The 15,661-nt window shown below is 43.3% G+C and overlaps 1 protein-coding gene across 2 annotated transcripts in view; it reads right to left on the bottom strand.

The window, feature by feature from the left end:
* The window catches only part of SLC10A7 (solute carrier family 10 member 7), a 139,805-nt gene extending 127,777 nt beyond the window's left edge, over positions 1–12,028 (bottom strand). Inside the window, exons 1-4 of one of the 2 annotated variants that reach the window (XM_059843969.1) lie at positions 11,764–11,992; positions 8,284–8,366; positions 4,385–4,521; positions 145–220 (exon numbers count right to left, since the gene is read on the bottom strand). In XM_059843969.1, the coding sequence (XP_059699952.1) occupies positions 145–220; positions 4,385–4,521; positions 8,284–8,366; positions 11,764–11,863 (396 nt within the window). In that variant the 5' untranslated portion in view covers positions 11,864–11,992. Of the gene's footprint in view, positions 1–144; positions 221–4,384; positions 4,522–8,283; positions 8,367–11,763 lie in introns of those variants that run through there. The other variant, XM_059843970.1, reaches the window with a different exon arrangement.
* Positions 12,029–15,661: the final 3,633 nt, after the last annotated feature.

Here is a 15,661-nt window from a genome sequence, read left to right as displayed (position 1 = left end):
CCCTAATTTCAGAATGCTTTACAAACGACAGTAGCATGTGGTGGAGGCTGTCTGACATTTCTGTCTGTGCTTTGCCACTTGAGTTCATCATCAATAAATACTTGTTTGAATGCCTGTTTAAAAAAGCCAAAAGTGCAAACTCACCTCATTCCCACCAACAGCTTTGGTTAAAATTACAGCAGAAGACACAGGAGGGGGCATGCAGCCCACTGTCTGCAAGCTGAAAACAACAAAAAGAATGTTACATTCCTTACAGGAGGCAAACACCAAGCAACCTGCTGCCTTAAAATACCAAATAGCCAAGTAGAAAGTCTTCTCACCTGGGCAATGCAACAAGTTTCCAATCAGTGACAGCCCTGCACCAGGAGAGGCACTCCTGCTGGCAGCATTTCTATGCCATCTCTCACCAGTCAGCATGGTGAGAGTCATGTCACCAGGCAAAAAGCACAAACACTTACTCTCTCTGTGACTCCACTTCCCCATCTGTAGTACTGCAGCTCTCATTCTCAAAGGTCTCTATACATCTATCACACACAAAGTCACCTGACTGCCATCAAAGCATCAACAGCTTTCTCTTACACTTTAGAAATCCAAGATACCCTATTATTATTGTCATTTCTTAGCATTCTTTGTGCAGCAAAGTTATTGAAGTGCACAGTAAATGCTGTTGCAAAATAAGAAAAAAGTGGTGAGCTTTCCTTTGTTTTCAAAGACAGTCCACAAAATCACACCACAATAAATTACAATTAAGTCTGGGGCTAAGTAAAATAGGGCTTCTGAAGAAAAACTGTGTTGACTTGGAAAGAACAGTAATGCATGGAATAAAATAGATTGCAAAACCCCCAAAAGTGTGGAATCTACATATGTTTTCAAGTATCAGAGCTTGAGATCCTAATTCAGAACAATCAATTACTAGTGGTGAACTACTTTGAATTTGTAACCATGTCAGTAGAACCCCTGAGAAAGGCAGTGTCAAAAAGCTGCAGCAAACAGAAGTATTAAATCCAGGCACCAGGGTGCACATTACAGTGCAATTGATATTCTGCAAATACACAAAAAGCTTAAAGAGAAGAAACAGGTAAGTGACAATGACAACATTCCCTTTGTCAGCTACAGACTCTGTGGGAGAGGAAAGAGGCAACCAATGTAAGCATGATATAAATCCAACTACGAGATGCCAAGCACCACCTTGGAAGCACAGAGCAAGTTTACAGTGAAAAAAGCTATGGCAGCAGGGAGTTGTCAGCACATGGCAGAATAAGCTCACATTGAAAAGAAATACAGGAAAAAGAAACCGTGCAGGAAAGTTTGGAAACTTAAAGGAAAATATACAGCAGACAAAGACATGGCAATCCTAATGTCCATCTCCTACACTGTGATACTGTTATCTCTCCTCCATGGCAGCCAGTTCCTCAGACTTCTCACCTCCTCTAATAAGGAATGGATTAAATTCAGAGTAATCCAGAGAGGTACAAAATGCATGCAAGAGCATTCATCTCAGCTGTCAGGGATTTTCCATACTATAAGGGAAAGATTTAATCATACAGTCTCTGTTAACCCTCTCAAATTGAAAATAACACATTTGGGATTAAAAATAAAAATTCCTATCAAGTAATATTAATCCAAAAAAATCTTGGTACACACTAAATGGACACTTAATTGAGTGTATTGAAACATGCACCTGTAAACGTTTTTTTCAGTTTCTATCAACCACACAATTCTACCAATATATAAACAGATTTATCTAATGGCCAACAGACTACTAGAGATAAAAACCAACCAACTCATACATCCCTTTGGATCAGGCCATGCTATGAGCACTAACATCAGGGGCCAGACACTTACTGTTCTGCTGATATCACTATAGACAACTGAGTAGCAGGGTCTGAAGTCACATGTGAAAGCTCCAAAGTCATGCCTTATACCCAACCTTTGCATCTCATACCTCACCACCTGTGCTGTAAATGCTACATGCTAAAAGTGGAGAAGAGGTGAATCTGTGCATAAATTAATAACCTGCTTCATGCTTCTTTTCAAATAGATGTTGCCAATGCAAAACCTGGTCAGCTAACAAAAAAATTAACTTATAAGATGCTTGGGAGGATGCCAGTTTCTCCTCCATTTTATAAATTTCAAAAGAATTGCAAAGCAAAAAACCTCCTAATATTATCCCAGATAGAGGAGGGGGGAAGAAAAGAATCCTACTCAGCTGTAGAAACACAGGTGAGAAGCTAGTACCACCCAAATCTGCCTCTCAAATAACACTTACAGCAAAACAGGCCATTAGAGAGGATGGGAGAATCTACCATGCATCCTGAAGCAACATGGAAAAGGTTCTGTGGGCTGCGCCCTTCAGGCATAACTTGTGTAGGGAGCAGTGGAGAACTGCAGTGCCCAGGGGAGCCACCCTGCCAAAGGGTGCTGCATGCCCTTGGGAGCACATGCCTGTTTTTCCAGGCCTTTTTGAGGGCTATCAACCAGCCTCTACCACATGCTGTGATAAATGTGTGATAAGGAAGCAACTTTGCTGAAACCTGTCTTGTTCCCTTCCCTGTTTTCCTTAGGTACTTGAGTATTTCTAAGGTAATAAAAACTACAGCTGTGGGGCAATAGGATGGACTTTTGTTTACACAGAGCTGCCACTGCACAGTCCCTCACATCAGCTCCTCACACACTCACAGGGACCTGCTTTGAAATGTGTTATTTTAAATTAGGACAGAGCTCAGTATCTTCTGCACCTGCATCACCCTACACAGCTCCCAGCACAGCGGCTGCTGCTCTGAGCACGTCCTGAACAGCAGTATTTCTCAAAAAAGCACTCTTAAAAAAAAAAACAACCAAGCCACCTTAATTAAACTCCTCAGTCTGGTAATTCTTTCAATTAAGCCTCAATACAACAGGCACTAAGAGATAAAAAAGCCAAATCAGAAGCTGTACTCAAGGAACAAGTGCTTGAAAGGCAGCTTGAAGCATACAGAAGTACAGCAGCTCACTAGTAAGACACAGACACACTCTCATGACAAATGAGCCTGGTTTAGGCTCCACATTTAGAGAGATAAATGCACAAGTATTTCTTTTCTTTACAAAAATACATACACCCCAAGTTTTGCAAACAGTTTTACAAGTGTGCATGCATATACATATAATTATACTCATGCATGCAACAGATGATGTCACTCAAGTACTAAGAACCAAAGGGGCATAAGACTCATGGCAAAGAAGGAATGAGACATGCTTCATGGAACCAAAAACCCCACAAAAATCTTTCGCTTTGCACTTTAGAAAGGATTAGGAAGGAATTTTGGCTATTGTTGAAAACCACATATTTCTCCTAGCTGAGAAAAAAAACTTCATAATGATTTTATTTTAAAGAATACCCTTTACTACAAAGAGCTAAATACAAATGAACATCATATATCAATATTGTTATTTCCTTGCTTTACTGACACAGTTAAGAAAAAAGTGTTAACTTTTAATTTGATGCTCAATGTCACCTTTTCACTATGATTTGGACCAGTTCACACTTGATGGAGCATGATGAGAAGCCTCATGCTCCATGAGGCTCATGCTCCATGAAATGCTCCTTTAGGTTTAGGCCTTCTAGAAAAATAAACATGAGCAGCTTTTTCATTAAACTTTGAAGACAAGGAACTCCCCAAGCAATGTTTCACCAAGCAGTAAGAAGCAATGGGGATTCTTTCAGTAGTTTTCTGAAATAATTGATTTTTAACATTCAAACAAACATTCCAGTATACCTGCATGGCACTAAGTATTGACTCCCATTCCAAAAAAAAAAAAAAAAAAAAAAAATTTAACTTTTTTTTTTACATAGTATCTATCCCTAGTACACCATCCATGCAGCTTACAGATTTAAAACACACGTTTTCATGGTAACTTAGTTTCTGCACATCACAAAGTTCTTGTCCTAAAAACTTTACTCCTTTTTTTCCCCATAATTTAGCTGGAAGTAGATACTGAACCCATGCAAGAAATTCTCAACACAAACTGCTTAAAAACAGAAGACCAGTATGTGGCATACACAATATTTATTCACTAATTTATGCTTTTCCTTCAGCATTCCTTTTCTTTCCTCCCCACCTTCCTTGAGACCCAACACACCACTTCACCACTGTGTTTTTTGAAAAAGAAAGCTATCCTATTGCAACTTCCCTACACATAAGACTGTCCAGACTTTCTGAAAATGAGACCAGGTTCCTGAAGGGATAATCTTGTCCATGTACTTTGTTTTCAGCAGCAAAGTGCTGAAGCACAAAAAACAACCGGCAAAATCTGTTCACAATACAACAAAACACCCATTGCAGGATAAGCAGCCCCTTAAGATGACAGCTACAAATAAATTTTTCCCCATTATACTTAAACATACCCTTTCAAAAGCCATTCATTTATAGGTGTGATTGATAACAGCTGAAGAAAGACCCATATTGCTGTTGGGAAGAACACAAGTGTAAAAATCTGGACAAAAAGGTGTAGTTTCACATGCATCAAAGCACTTGTCAGCTCCTGCAAAAGAAAAAGAAGAGAGGAAGTTGCAGTCATAACAGCTGAAGTAAGATCACGTTTGTGCTTTTAAAACTAGGACTAGCTTTTTCATACAAAAGAAGTGCATGTCAAAAAGTCACCTTTAGGGATCATCTGATCCCTTTAATAATGAAGTACATCCAGACAACATAAAAGCTGTCTGCTCCTGGGCATTTTTCCACAAGAATTGTCCAGCACTTCAATAATAGTGTAGCTCTCAGAACAGCAGCTTTTCAGCAGGCAGCCTTAGCACTTTGTCATGGCTTCAAAACCTGTGTTAACTGCACTGATGGCTGTTTACATTACTGACTTTTGATATCAAGAATCATGAAAACTTGTAGAGCGCACATGATTTCAGCTTCCTCTGTCTAAAGAGAGCCCCAAACAGTGATTTTCATTTATACTATTAAAAAAAAAGAAAAGTATGTTTATGGATGTTTGTATCACCAACCATTCATATGTGGTGTTGGAGGTTTTTTTTATGTTTGATATTTTTTCCCTAAAAGCAAAGTAGCAGACTTTGATTGTTATTTATTGTATCAAAAGGAACAAGACCATGACAAGCTAAAAACTGTAAGGCCATAAATTTCAGAGAAATAAAGTCTAAAATACCACTGGAGACTCAGAAAACAACAACAAAAAACTTAATTTTAAATAGTGTAAGAGCACTCCAGAGAGGTGATCAAGTACCCTTAAAGAAAAAAAACCCTTCAGCTAGCTCCGTGTCTGTTTCTGCCTTTTCAGGCATTTCAAGGACCTTCTACACAGGTTTTTGAGTACAACGAAAGAGGCTTGGACATTTCAATTCATTTCAAATCTTGCAGACTGAGAATAAAAATTCCTCTTCCTTTCTCTCACAGTAACTTGCACTCTTCTCAAGTACACAGTGCAAAAGAACTGATGGCACTCTTATTCAAAATCTAATTTTCTGGGATTCTCCAGCTGACACTCCAGATGCATTAAACATATCTATCTGTATCTCACATAAAGAAGTACCCTTCTAATTTCATATTTTCACAATTGGAAAATGCCTCAAAACCAGAGGGTTTTAAGAACACCCTGTGATACTTCTAAAACCAAAACTCAAGACTGAAGGAAAGCCTCATTGTAACTTCCAGGGATCAAGGAAGGTGATACAACACAGCCAACCTACTGCATGGAGGAATGCTGTATTGATGGAACAAAACTTTGCAGATCTAAATTACCAGTCTTGAAAATGTCTCCAGTGATTGCCTGTGAGAATAGTAACATTAATTTAGGATAGTTATTATTATAATAGTATGCCTTAGACTGATGATCACAGCACAAATGCTGAGGCAAACAGCCTTCACCCTCTTAAACAACTTACAAGGGCTTATCCAAAAATACATCTGCCACCTCAGAAAAGTTGCTGGAAGCTGCTAGTTACGTCTCTCTTTCTGCACACCAAACAGAACAGGTTACCTTGTCTTCCCCAGTATTTCAGACCCTTTAGGGAGCCTATCCCAGCCTCTCCCTGGCTGGTGTGGGTCCCTGTTGCCATCCAGGCACTCTTCTGATAGTCACAGCTTGACTCCTCTGAGCAAATACCCACACAGAACAAACAGTGTTTTCAGTGGCTTGCCAAATTCCTCGTTGAAATGGATAACTCAAGAATGTGATTTAATTTCTGGGGCCCTATGGGAGGTATTTGCTTTAAAAGAGCAAGCTATCCAGTCACTGCAAACTGAAATAGCATTATATTAAGGTGGAATGAAATGTTCTTGTCAGGGAACACTGAGTATTTCTACAAATGTAAGAGGACCTTGGTCACCTCTGGTTCTGAAAGTGTAACAAGGCCATGCACAGACAGGCTCTCCTTGAATGTTGCCAATTATTCTGTAAAATGCTTTCTAAACACACTAGCAAAATTTTTTGAGCATGCACTTCCACAGCAGATTAAACCAGAAGTGTAACCTTAAAAGAGCATCAGTTATTTCGAATTTTGTCAGATTTCTCAGATGGCCTCTGTTAACACTTACAAACTTTTCATCCTGTCATAAAGCATACCAAACACTAGTTTCCATCTAACTAATACATTATCTAAGGTAGAAGAGCTGATATGCAGGTCAAGAACAAATAAAGCCAAAAGCAGAAACCATATACTTTGCAATCCAATAAAAAGGCATATTGAGTAATAATAACAGCTTTAGGTTGTGCCTTAAACATCTAAAGCATGCCTCAAACTATTTTAATAAAAATATGACCTGGCCACCTAAAACATATAAGGATTTTTTTAACATACACTTAAGAAAGTAATAGCACAAGCTACAATGTGAAATTATTTTCTTCTTCTGGCTTCTACCCCCATGGCAGAAATTCAGGAAAAGCCAAGCTTATTCATGAAGCTGGATAACAGCACCAGCTCTAACTGCTGCTCCCAAAGCAATCTGAGATCAGCTACCTGAACATAAACATCAGCTCCTCTAAAAGCTTCATTTACATCAATATATTGCTTTTAATACCATAGATGGAAAAAAGTTATGTAAGTTCAAAGTAAGACATGACACATTGCCCAGAAAACTGTCAGCCACATCACCTTAACTGGAAGAAGTCAAATGTAAACTAGCATGGAGAATCTAATCAAGACTTTGACAATGCTACTGATTTCTCACAGCTGCTTTACAAATACAAGGTTTCAAGGATGCAAACCAGGGAAATGGAAAAAAAAAATTACTTTTTTTTTCTCTGCATGCAAAGATTGCTAAGCCTGAAAGAGGAAAACTCCACTCTATTAATACTACTCAGGTTTGTGCTTTGAGTTCTCTTCTCTGTGGGAGAGAGTGCCCCTCCACAGCTTATTTCCATTGAAGTTAAAAAGATGAAAGTTCACTGCTATAGCCATTACACAGGCGGAGAGACTTGTTTTTGTTGTTGAATGCACAGTGTTCACTCAAATCCCAGTCCACCAAGAGATAACTGGACAAAATTGTGATTATTCTTTCAGGCATTAGCATCATACAACTTATGAATAGCATTCCTTGTTAGTCAACAGCACAAAGGAATCAGAAAACTAGACTAGCAGACATGTGCAGTGTTTCATTTCAACTCTGGCTGCTCCTTCTCTGGGCACATAGCCATCATCTCCTTTCTCCGTGATTCCTTTACACGCCCCTTCATCTCTTCTGAATCCTAGACTGTTCCTCTTTGAATAACATGTGACACAAAATTTTAAATCTCAGTGCCTGTGATATGCACCAGAGTGTAGATACCTCAAATCCACCTGTCCACAACAAAATCCTACAGGAAAACATTGCCAAGACTTTGCCCTTGTATCTGCATAGGAACCCTTTTGTGATGATCCTAGCTGCTGCTCTGGCTCTACCAAACTAGGTAACTTAAAGCCACCAGGTCTTTGTTCCCATCAATCCAGCAGTGAACAGCTGCATCTCACCCTGATTTGGGTTTGGGCCACAATCAGGGTGCAGATCCAGTCTCCAAATTGTGCTCATCACTTCCATTTAGTTAAAGCTGTAAAGAGACAAACCACCCACCCTTTGTGGATGGGTGACATTTATTCATACTATCCTTCTCATCATCTTCATTACCTTGTGAAGGACTTTCTGAAATCAAGGAGGGTTATTACTTAAACATCTAATATTTATCCTCTCTTGCTAAGCATCTTCCCAGTACCACCACCATTCCAATTACATTCAAATCTGATTTAAAAGGAAGACAAAATTTTTTAGAGCATAACAGGAATGAAGCAATGAGAAATTACAGTACCTCAGTTTTTAAGGAGAGTCCACTGTTAAAGAATATAGCTGAAACAGCAATGTAAGTTATGGTAATTTCTGGTTTCAGGGGTCCTAAAAAATACAGACATAGAGAACAAAGTGAGTTATAGTCAAAGAGAAAATGATATGCATATGCTATATCAGAGATGTAAATGAGAATACTTTAATGCCTGAAGAAAGTCTAATCTGTAAAGTCTCTAATAAAAAGAATGGCATTTATATCAAGTTACAGAAAGCAGGCTATTCATTTTTAAATAAAAGTAAACCAGTGAGTGCAGAGTGAGTTAGGTCATCATATAAATTTGACTTCCATGATTAGAAGCCACTGGGAACTCACAGGCAAATTCTGGAAATTTGAAAATGGGGAGCCTTTCACAGTTCTGCCATCAGACTATCCCTACAGCATCAGCAAACTCAAACCATACACTCCAATAAAGATATTAGCTGGTACCTTCACAGGGCCACTGACATCCCCCACACAGATACCCCTCACTTCTTTCCCTACAACACAACCTGTCTGGCTGCCTGCACAGAAGAACCCAAATCACACCTCGCAATGATTTCATGGGGGCAATACAACCCTGTGTTATTCCCCTCACAACAGAAAACGGTTCAAAATGGTTCATTCCAGGCCCACAATAACACATTTCAGACACTGCTGCAGTGAGAGCAGCAAGGGCAGATGCCTGCACTACCAGGGGTTCCTCTGTATTAAAGGCTTATATTTGTATATATTTATATACTTTTTTCAGGGAGATTAAAATACAGTCTTTTTTACGCTCCTATAAAAATGACAAATTCTCTTAATACACTTTGCCTTCAGAGGCCACCAGGCATAAAATATATGTGCTCATTCTTTCATGAGCATTCAACCAGATACTACATTAAAAAGAAAATACTAGTAGTCTACTTAGGACCAAAGTAATATCCTCACTCTACAAGTGACCCTAAGCTGTCCTGAGCAAAACTGCAGCAGCAAACAAGGCAGCCTTGACTCACCACTGCAGAAGAGAGGAACCTTTCTGCTCCCCTGGATGAATGATACATTGATGGGCACACTGGAGTAAGGTCAATGGTCCTTAAATCAGAGGGACTTGATTGTACAAGTCAAATTTGCATCTCAACACAAATCCTACTCTCAGAGAGAACTCTGCTGACAAGACTGTGTGTGCCAAACACAAGAAAACACCAAAACAAACAAACAAATCCCCCAAACAATTAACCAAAAAACCCCCACCAAGCTACATACATGAAGACTAAGGTAAAAATAAGACAGGAAATGCAAGAGTTACAGTTGCAACAAAGCACATGACTAGTTGCAAAATTATGCAATGTTAACTGAATAGATGGGGGGGGAAACAACCCAAAAGAGTATATCAATATATATATAGCTCTACAGAAAACTATATTTTATAGACACAATTACCTCTTTTTTCTAATCCTTTAGAAGATTAAAGTCTCTATGTACATGCACATACAGCAGACAGGCAGTGGATTAATCTAGCTAAAACAGAGGTTCTTCCAGGACTCAATTTTTTCTGGTTTTTCACTGGGCTACCTGAACTCCTCCTCCCAGGAGAAGTCTCTACCACCAGAGCAACCATGCACTCGAGAAGCACAGGGAACTCTGGCCACAACAGAAAAATTCTTTTCACAAAGGAACTAAATGGTCTCATTTATCAAACAGGAAAACACACAAAAATGGCTTGGCTTATGTCATGAAGGTGACAACACTACAAATCTTTGTTATTTATGGCACAATCTTCCACGGGTATGGATGCTGGACCATCCATACCATTCACTAAAGCCCTGCAAATTACCGTGCATGGCTTTATCAGCTGGAAGATGACAAACTAAGATTTTTTCATGTGTTGATGACTTCCCACCCCTCACCTCTTCCTGTTTTTAAAAAGAAAGATTTTTCTTCCTCAGAACACCGAGATCCCATAGTTTCAGAGGAGGGGATACCACTATGGGGAACATGTGCTCACTACTTTCAATCAATGCTTCCAAGATTTTTCAAGCAAGTTGTCCCAGGAACAATAAAGTGTCAAAGCCTGACATCTCTTTGCAGCAGGATAATTTAATGAAGTGCTCCATCATAGCGCTTCCATGCAGGAAGTGAGCCGAGGAACAATTATCTCCTGTTCTAGTTAAAAGGACCTCCCACACGGCTGCTAACAATTAGCACGGCACTCAAAGCAGAAAGGGACAAAACACCAGATACTATCAATTTCAAGTCGTCTCTAAGGTCTGTGGAAAACACAGCACGGATCCTGCAAGAAGCTCCAGGTGGGGTCTATTCACCCATGCAGAACAGCACACCGATGTTAGAAGGGATCCTTGTACAGCAGGAATTTGCCTGCCCTGAACTCCATGAAGTACTGGAGCCTTAGTTGCCACAGCATGTGTTCAGAGCCATATTTTTTTTAATCACTTTCTTTTTTTCCCAGAACCTAAGAGGTGGGAAAAGTTTGGTTCCTCAGTGAGAAGCTGTCTATCCTCAAACTTCAGCTCTGTTAAGAAAAAAAAAAAAATTTAAAAAACCCCTGTGCCTATAAAAGCACAGATAGATTCTTTCTCCTCCCACATAACATGGAACTGCTAGAGGAATTCTGTTGAAGTGTTTTACATCCCTTGTCTCAAGCCATCAGAGAACAATTAGGAAGAAGAAATGCAAAATTTAATTCGTTCTTGAAATCTGTGAACGTCTGGAGGTGAAGTTCCAATGGAAACTGACCAGGATACACCCCCAGCGTTTATACTTAAAGACACAATGTTTATGTTTAAATAACAGTGGCTATTTCATCAGCCCTTGTTCCGGGACACATACAAGCCCTCCCTGCTTTGCAAGGGACAGATCTGCTTTGCCCCGTCTACGCATTATTTACACCACCACTTCCCACAGGATCAGTTTCCCTGTTTTCCCCCACCTTCCATGAGGAAGCAAGAAGGAACAACAACGAGACAAAAAAATTCCAAAACTTTAAAATACAAATGTTCTACTATAAAGCGAAAGAAAGGTCCGGCCGAAACACAGCACCTGAGAGTTCACCACAACACTCCTTCGGCCACACGTCCGGGGAAGCTCCCAGACGGCAGCAATCCATACCCTGAGCTGCCGGGACTTCATGCCCACAGCTCTGGAAGTTCTGACTTAGTTGAACAGGAGCACATTCCGAGCCAGTCACCACTTGGCTTCCATCACTCCTAATCCCAAAAGAGCAGGACGCTCCTCCAGCCACTGGTACGGTGCCGAGCGAAGGCACGGGAACACACGCGGGAGCAGTTCCCGGGCTCCCGAGGAGCAGGGGCTGGCAGCAGGGAAGAAGAGGAGCCGAAGGAGGGCAGGGACCCCGCACGGGCGGGACGGGGCGCGGGGGCAGCGCGGCCGCCGGGAGTTGCCAAAGTCCCGGTGCCCCCGCGGGGCTGCCGGGGCACGGCGCCCGCACTCGGCGCCCGCACTCACCGCCTTTGACGCCGACGCCCGGCTCCAGCCGCGCCACAGCGATGACCAGCACGATGCCGAGGATGAACCACTCCTTCCGCAGCCGCTCCAGCAGCCCCATGGCGCTGCCTGGCGCGGCGCGGATCGGCTCCGCCCGGCGCCACTGGGTCCGGTTCGGCCGGGCTCGGTGCGGTGCCGCTCGGCTGCTCGGGGCTGCTGCGGGCGCGGGGCGGGGCGCGGCCCCACCGCCCGCCGGCAGGGCCAGCCGGATCCGCTGACGGGAAAGGTCTCACCCACCGCCGCCATCGCTACCACGCACCTCCTAATAGGCGCGCAGACCCGCGCTGCCGCCCGCCCGCCCACGCTCAACTGCGGCCCCCCGCCGGCTCCGGCCGCCGCCGCTCCGCATCCCCTGCTGAGGCGGACACCGCGGGTGGCGGTGGCGGGAACGGGACATCTTCGTGGCTGCCGTCTCCGGGCGGGTCGGGGAGAGCGCGGGCACGGAGCCGGCAGGGCGGGCGGGCGCGGGGCCGGGCGGTCGCGGCAGGACGGGCGCAGCGCGTGGTGCGCGCTGTTTTGGTGCATTACAACGCCCGCGTGACGGCCGGCGCTTGACGCGCGGGGGGCGGGCGCGATTCGGGAATCGCCGGGGCGGGATCCGGGATCGCTCTGTGAGGGCGGGCGCGGGCCGGGGCCGGCGGGGCAAGCACCGACAGCGGCGATCCCCGCAGCCGCGGGCGTCAGCAGCGCCGGGCGGGCGGGGGCCGCCCCCTCACGCACCTGTTACCGGTGCGCGCTCCCGCCCGCCCTCACGGCGCTGCGCCGCCGCCGCCAGGGACACGTGGATCGGGATCGCTCGAGAGTTCCCACTGAGCGCCTGCCTATCCATTCTGGGCAGACCCAAAAGCACCTGTTCAGCGCCCCTGTCGCGACATGGCGACAGCATCGCCCGAGCCGGGCCAGCCACTTCCCAGCGGCGGGCGGTTCCTTGGTTTGCCTCAGTGCTAGAACCACTTCCATTAAAACCTCGTATCCAAAAACCTCATCCTGGTGCTCTACCCGCACCTTCCATTCCCTATTCCCCTCTTGCGGCGCTTCCCCGATGGATTCATCATCCTGCCCGGCCACGGCCCCCGCGCTCCAAGTCCAGGGACAGGGCGATGATAAAGCAGGAGCAGCTCTGGCTGCCAGCGGCTCCCGCCGGCGCTGCCCGTCCCGCAGGGCTCTCTCACGTACGGCAGCTCTGTTGCGCGATTCCTGAACATTTCGGGCAGGCTTCATCCTGCACAGTCTCTGCCGATGTATTCAGGCTTTAAGGAATAGCCCTGCCACGGGCTTTCTGCTACCAAGGAAATAAATGTTTATGGCTGAAAGCTCAGCTGATCTCCAAGATGTGTATATCCCTGCGTGAACCTGGGAGGTTCACTTGTGTAAACAGGGTTACACCAGAGCTGAAATGTTTGGATATGGGAGGGAAAGTGCCTTCTCCCACCCGCAAGCAGATTCAAATTGGGAGGTTTAAACTGATTGTACATTTCACTGCTTTACCAAAGTTTACTGGAGTACATCTTGATCCTTGCTCCCTTCTCAGGAGGGAGAGAGATGGATGGCAAAACCTCACTGCACTTGTCCTGTGCAACCACTGCAGGTTGGCTGTTTTGGGAGAAAATAAATGCATAATGTGTTCATCTAGAGCAAGCTGTGATTAGAACGAGTGTAAGATTTGATTACTTGGAGGATTTGATTGCTGCACAGGAGAGATAAATCAGATGAAGGTGTGCAGTCAATGTTTATCATATAAACTATATTAAATCTCTCTGTGGGTACTCACTCACAGGTGGCCCTAGTTCCAGGACATCTGCACAGTTCATGGACCAGAGCATGCACACCTTTTCCTGTTTGGCTCTGAAAGCACACCAGCAAGGGCACAGGCCCTCTGCTCTGAACATAACAGGAGACGATGGAGATGTTCATGGTTTCCCTGGTAGCTTTCTTGTGAATTTGTACACAGTTCTGGAGCTCCTAACAGAGATGGCAAGGAGAATTTTCACCCTGTTCCTAGTGTTTCCAGCCAGGCTGATGAGTTGCAAGATGCAGAGGCCTCACACTGCACTAGCAAGGCTAGAAGGCAGGAGCAGATCCAGCATAATTCAGGAAAAAATATAATAAATAATCTGTTAGGTCAAAAATTATGGACTCAGAAGTTAGAAGCAGCTCCATTTCGTAGTGAATGAAAATGCTGCAGTATCAATTCCTGCAGAAGCTGCAGAGGGATGCAAAGGAAGGGCAGGTAAGGAGGATGCTCAGTCTGGCAATAAAATTCAATTGTGCAATAAAGACAGCAGCCTCACCTTGCTTTTGCATCTTTTTTCATGGTAGTAATTCTGCTGCTCACTCTTGCAGGTGGATACTAATAATAAATTTCTAATCTTGTTTAGTGTTCAAGTTAATTCCAGTTAATTTTTCCAACACGTTTCAGATATTTGCTCACAGCAAATCTAATTGGCAAAGGTTAGAAACCTCAGGTTTGGTCCTAGGCTCTAGAAGGTGCTTCTCAATTCCCCCCCAAAAGGAGCACTTCCTGTCCCAAGCCTGTTTCTCCTTCTCTAAAGAAGGATGAGATATCTCACTGGGTATTACATTTAGAACAGTTAAGAAAGTATATACTAAAACCCACAAACAAAAAAGAAAAGCCCCTAAAATCAAATGGTTATTAGATATACCAGAACTTCTCGCTACACTCAAAATAAAAAAGATAAACTTTAATGAGGGTCTCTTGCTTTGAGTGGATGTTTTGCCTTTAATTTTTTTCCAAGAGATATGAAATTTGTTATAAATAACTGTTGCCATCTGAGTTACAAAATACCCTGGTTCATGAGGCTCTCTTCTTCTGTAATCTTTAAATTTTATGCAGATATTCTGAGCTGTGTGTTGAAGGGCTTGTACAAAGACGTTTTCACTGTTTTGGCTTTTCTTTTTTAAGCTGTCCTGCTATTACTGTGGTAAGCATATATATCTCTCAGATTAAATAGATGAAACTGTTCCTGCTTTTAAATAGGAGAGGACTCTGTAAGCCCTACCGTGTCCCACCAGAGTGGAGCAGAAGGGAAGAAAACACTACATGTGAATTTTATAATTGGCAGGACACTCACACATCCTAAACCTGCCTGCAAGGCAGCATCATTGTTGCTATCAGGGAATTTATCATCCATATAGAGGCATTTGGTCCCTATTAGAGAGGGACAGTCCAGTGTCTGGTCTGTCATCCAAAACTGCCTCCTGCAACTTTTCACATTCCTCCTCATGTTCCTATACAGATAATACTTATATTCTAATGAAACACCAGGACTCAAACAGATTTGGAAGGTCTGGTACATGTGCTTGTTTATTCTCTGTTACATTGTACAAAAACATTTTGGGGTATATTTAGCTGAGGCTTAGACATAGTACAGGAACAAGAATTTAGCTTCTCTCTGATTTCACATGACCAAATTTTCATTTTTGTTCAATTGCAAACATACCTCAGGGCTTCCAGATGCTTTCCTGCCTCCAAAGGCTCTTGTGCTTCCTTCTGTATAATACAAAAGCTCTATGACATGTGTAGCTACGTGGCACCAGGTCTTTGTTGCTCACAGGTAGCCTGCTGAAACCAGCAGGGCTGTTCGTGTGAGCAGGGACTGGATTTCACATCTGCAAAGACACAGGAATGGACTGGATATTTCAGTCCATTCACATTTCGGGCTTCACATTTTGAACAACCACTCTTGTGTGGTTTGAGCCTTTTCCTTTTGTGTGCCCAGCCTCTGATCTGTACCACATACCTCACTGCCTGATAACTGCACAGTAATTTCATTGAATGTGCAAGGATTTTCATGCTCCTGAGTAGCAGATGTCATCTGATAATGCTTTTAGACAGGAG

Source organism: Haemorhous mexicanus, chromosome 4 (assembly GCF_027477595.1).
Source record: "Haemorhous mexicanus isolate bHaeMex1 chromosome 4, bHaeMex1.pri, whole genome shotgun sequence".
Lineage (NCBI taxonomy): Eukaryota > Metazoa > Chordata > Aves > Passeriformes > Fringillidae > Haemorhous > Haemorhous mexicanus.
This window is presented reverse-complemented; position numbering and strand designations above follow the sequence as displayed.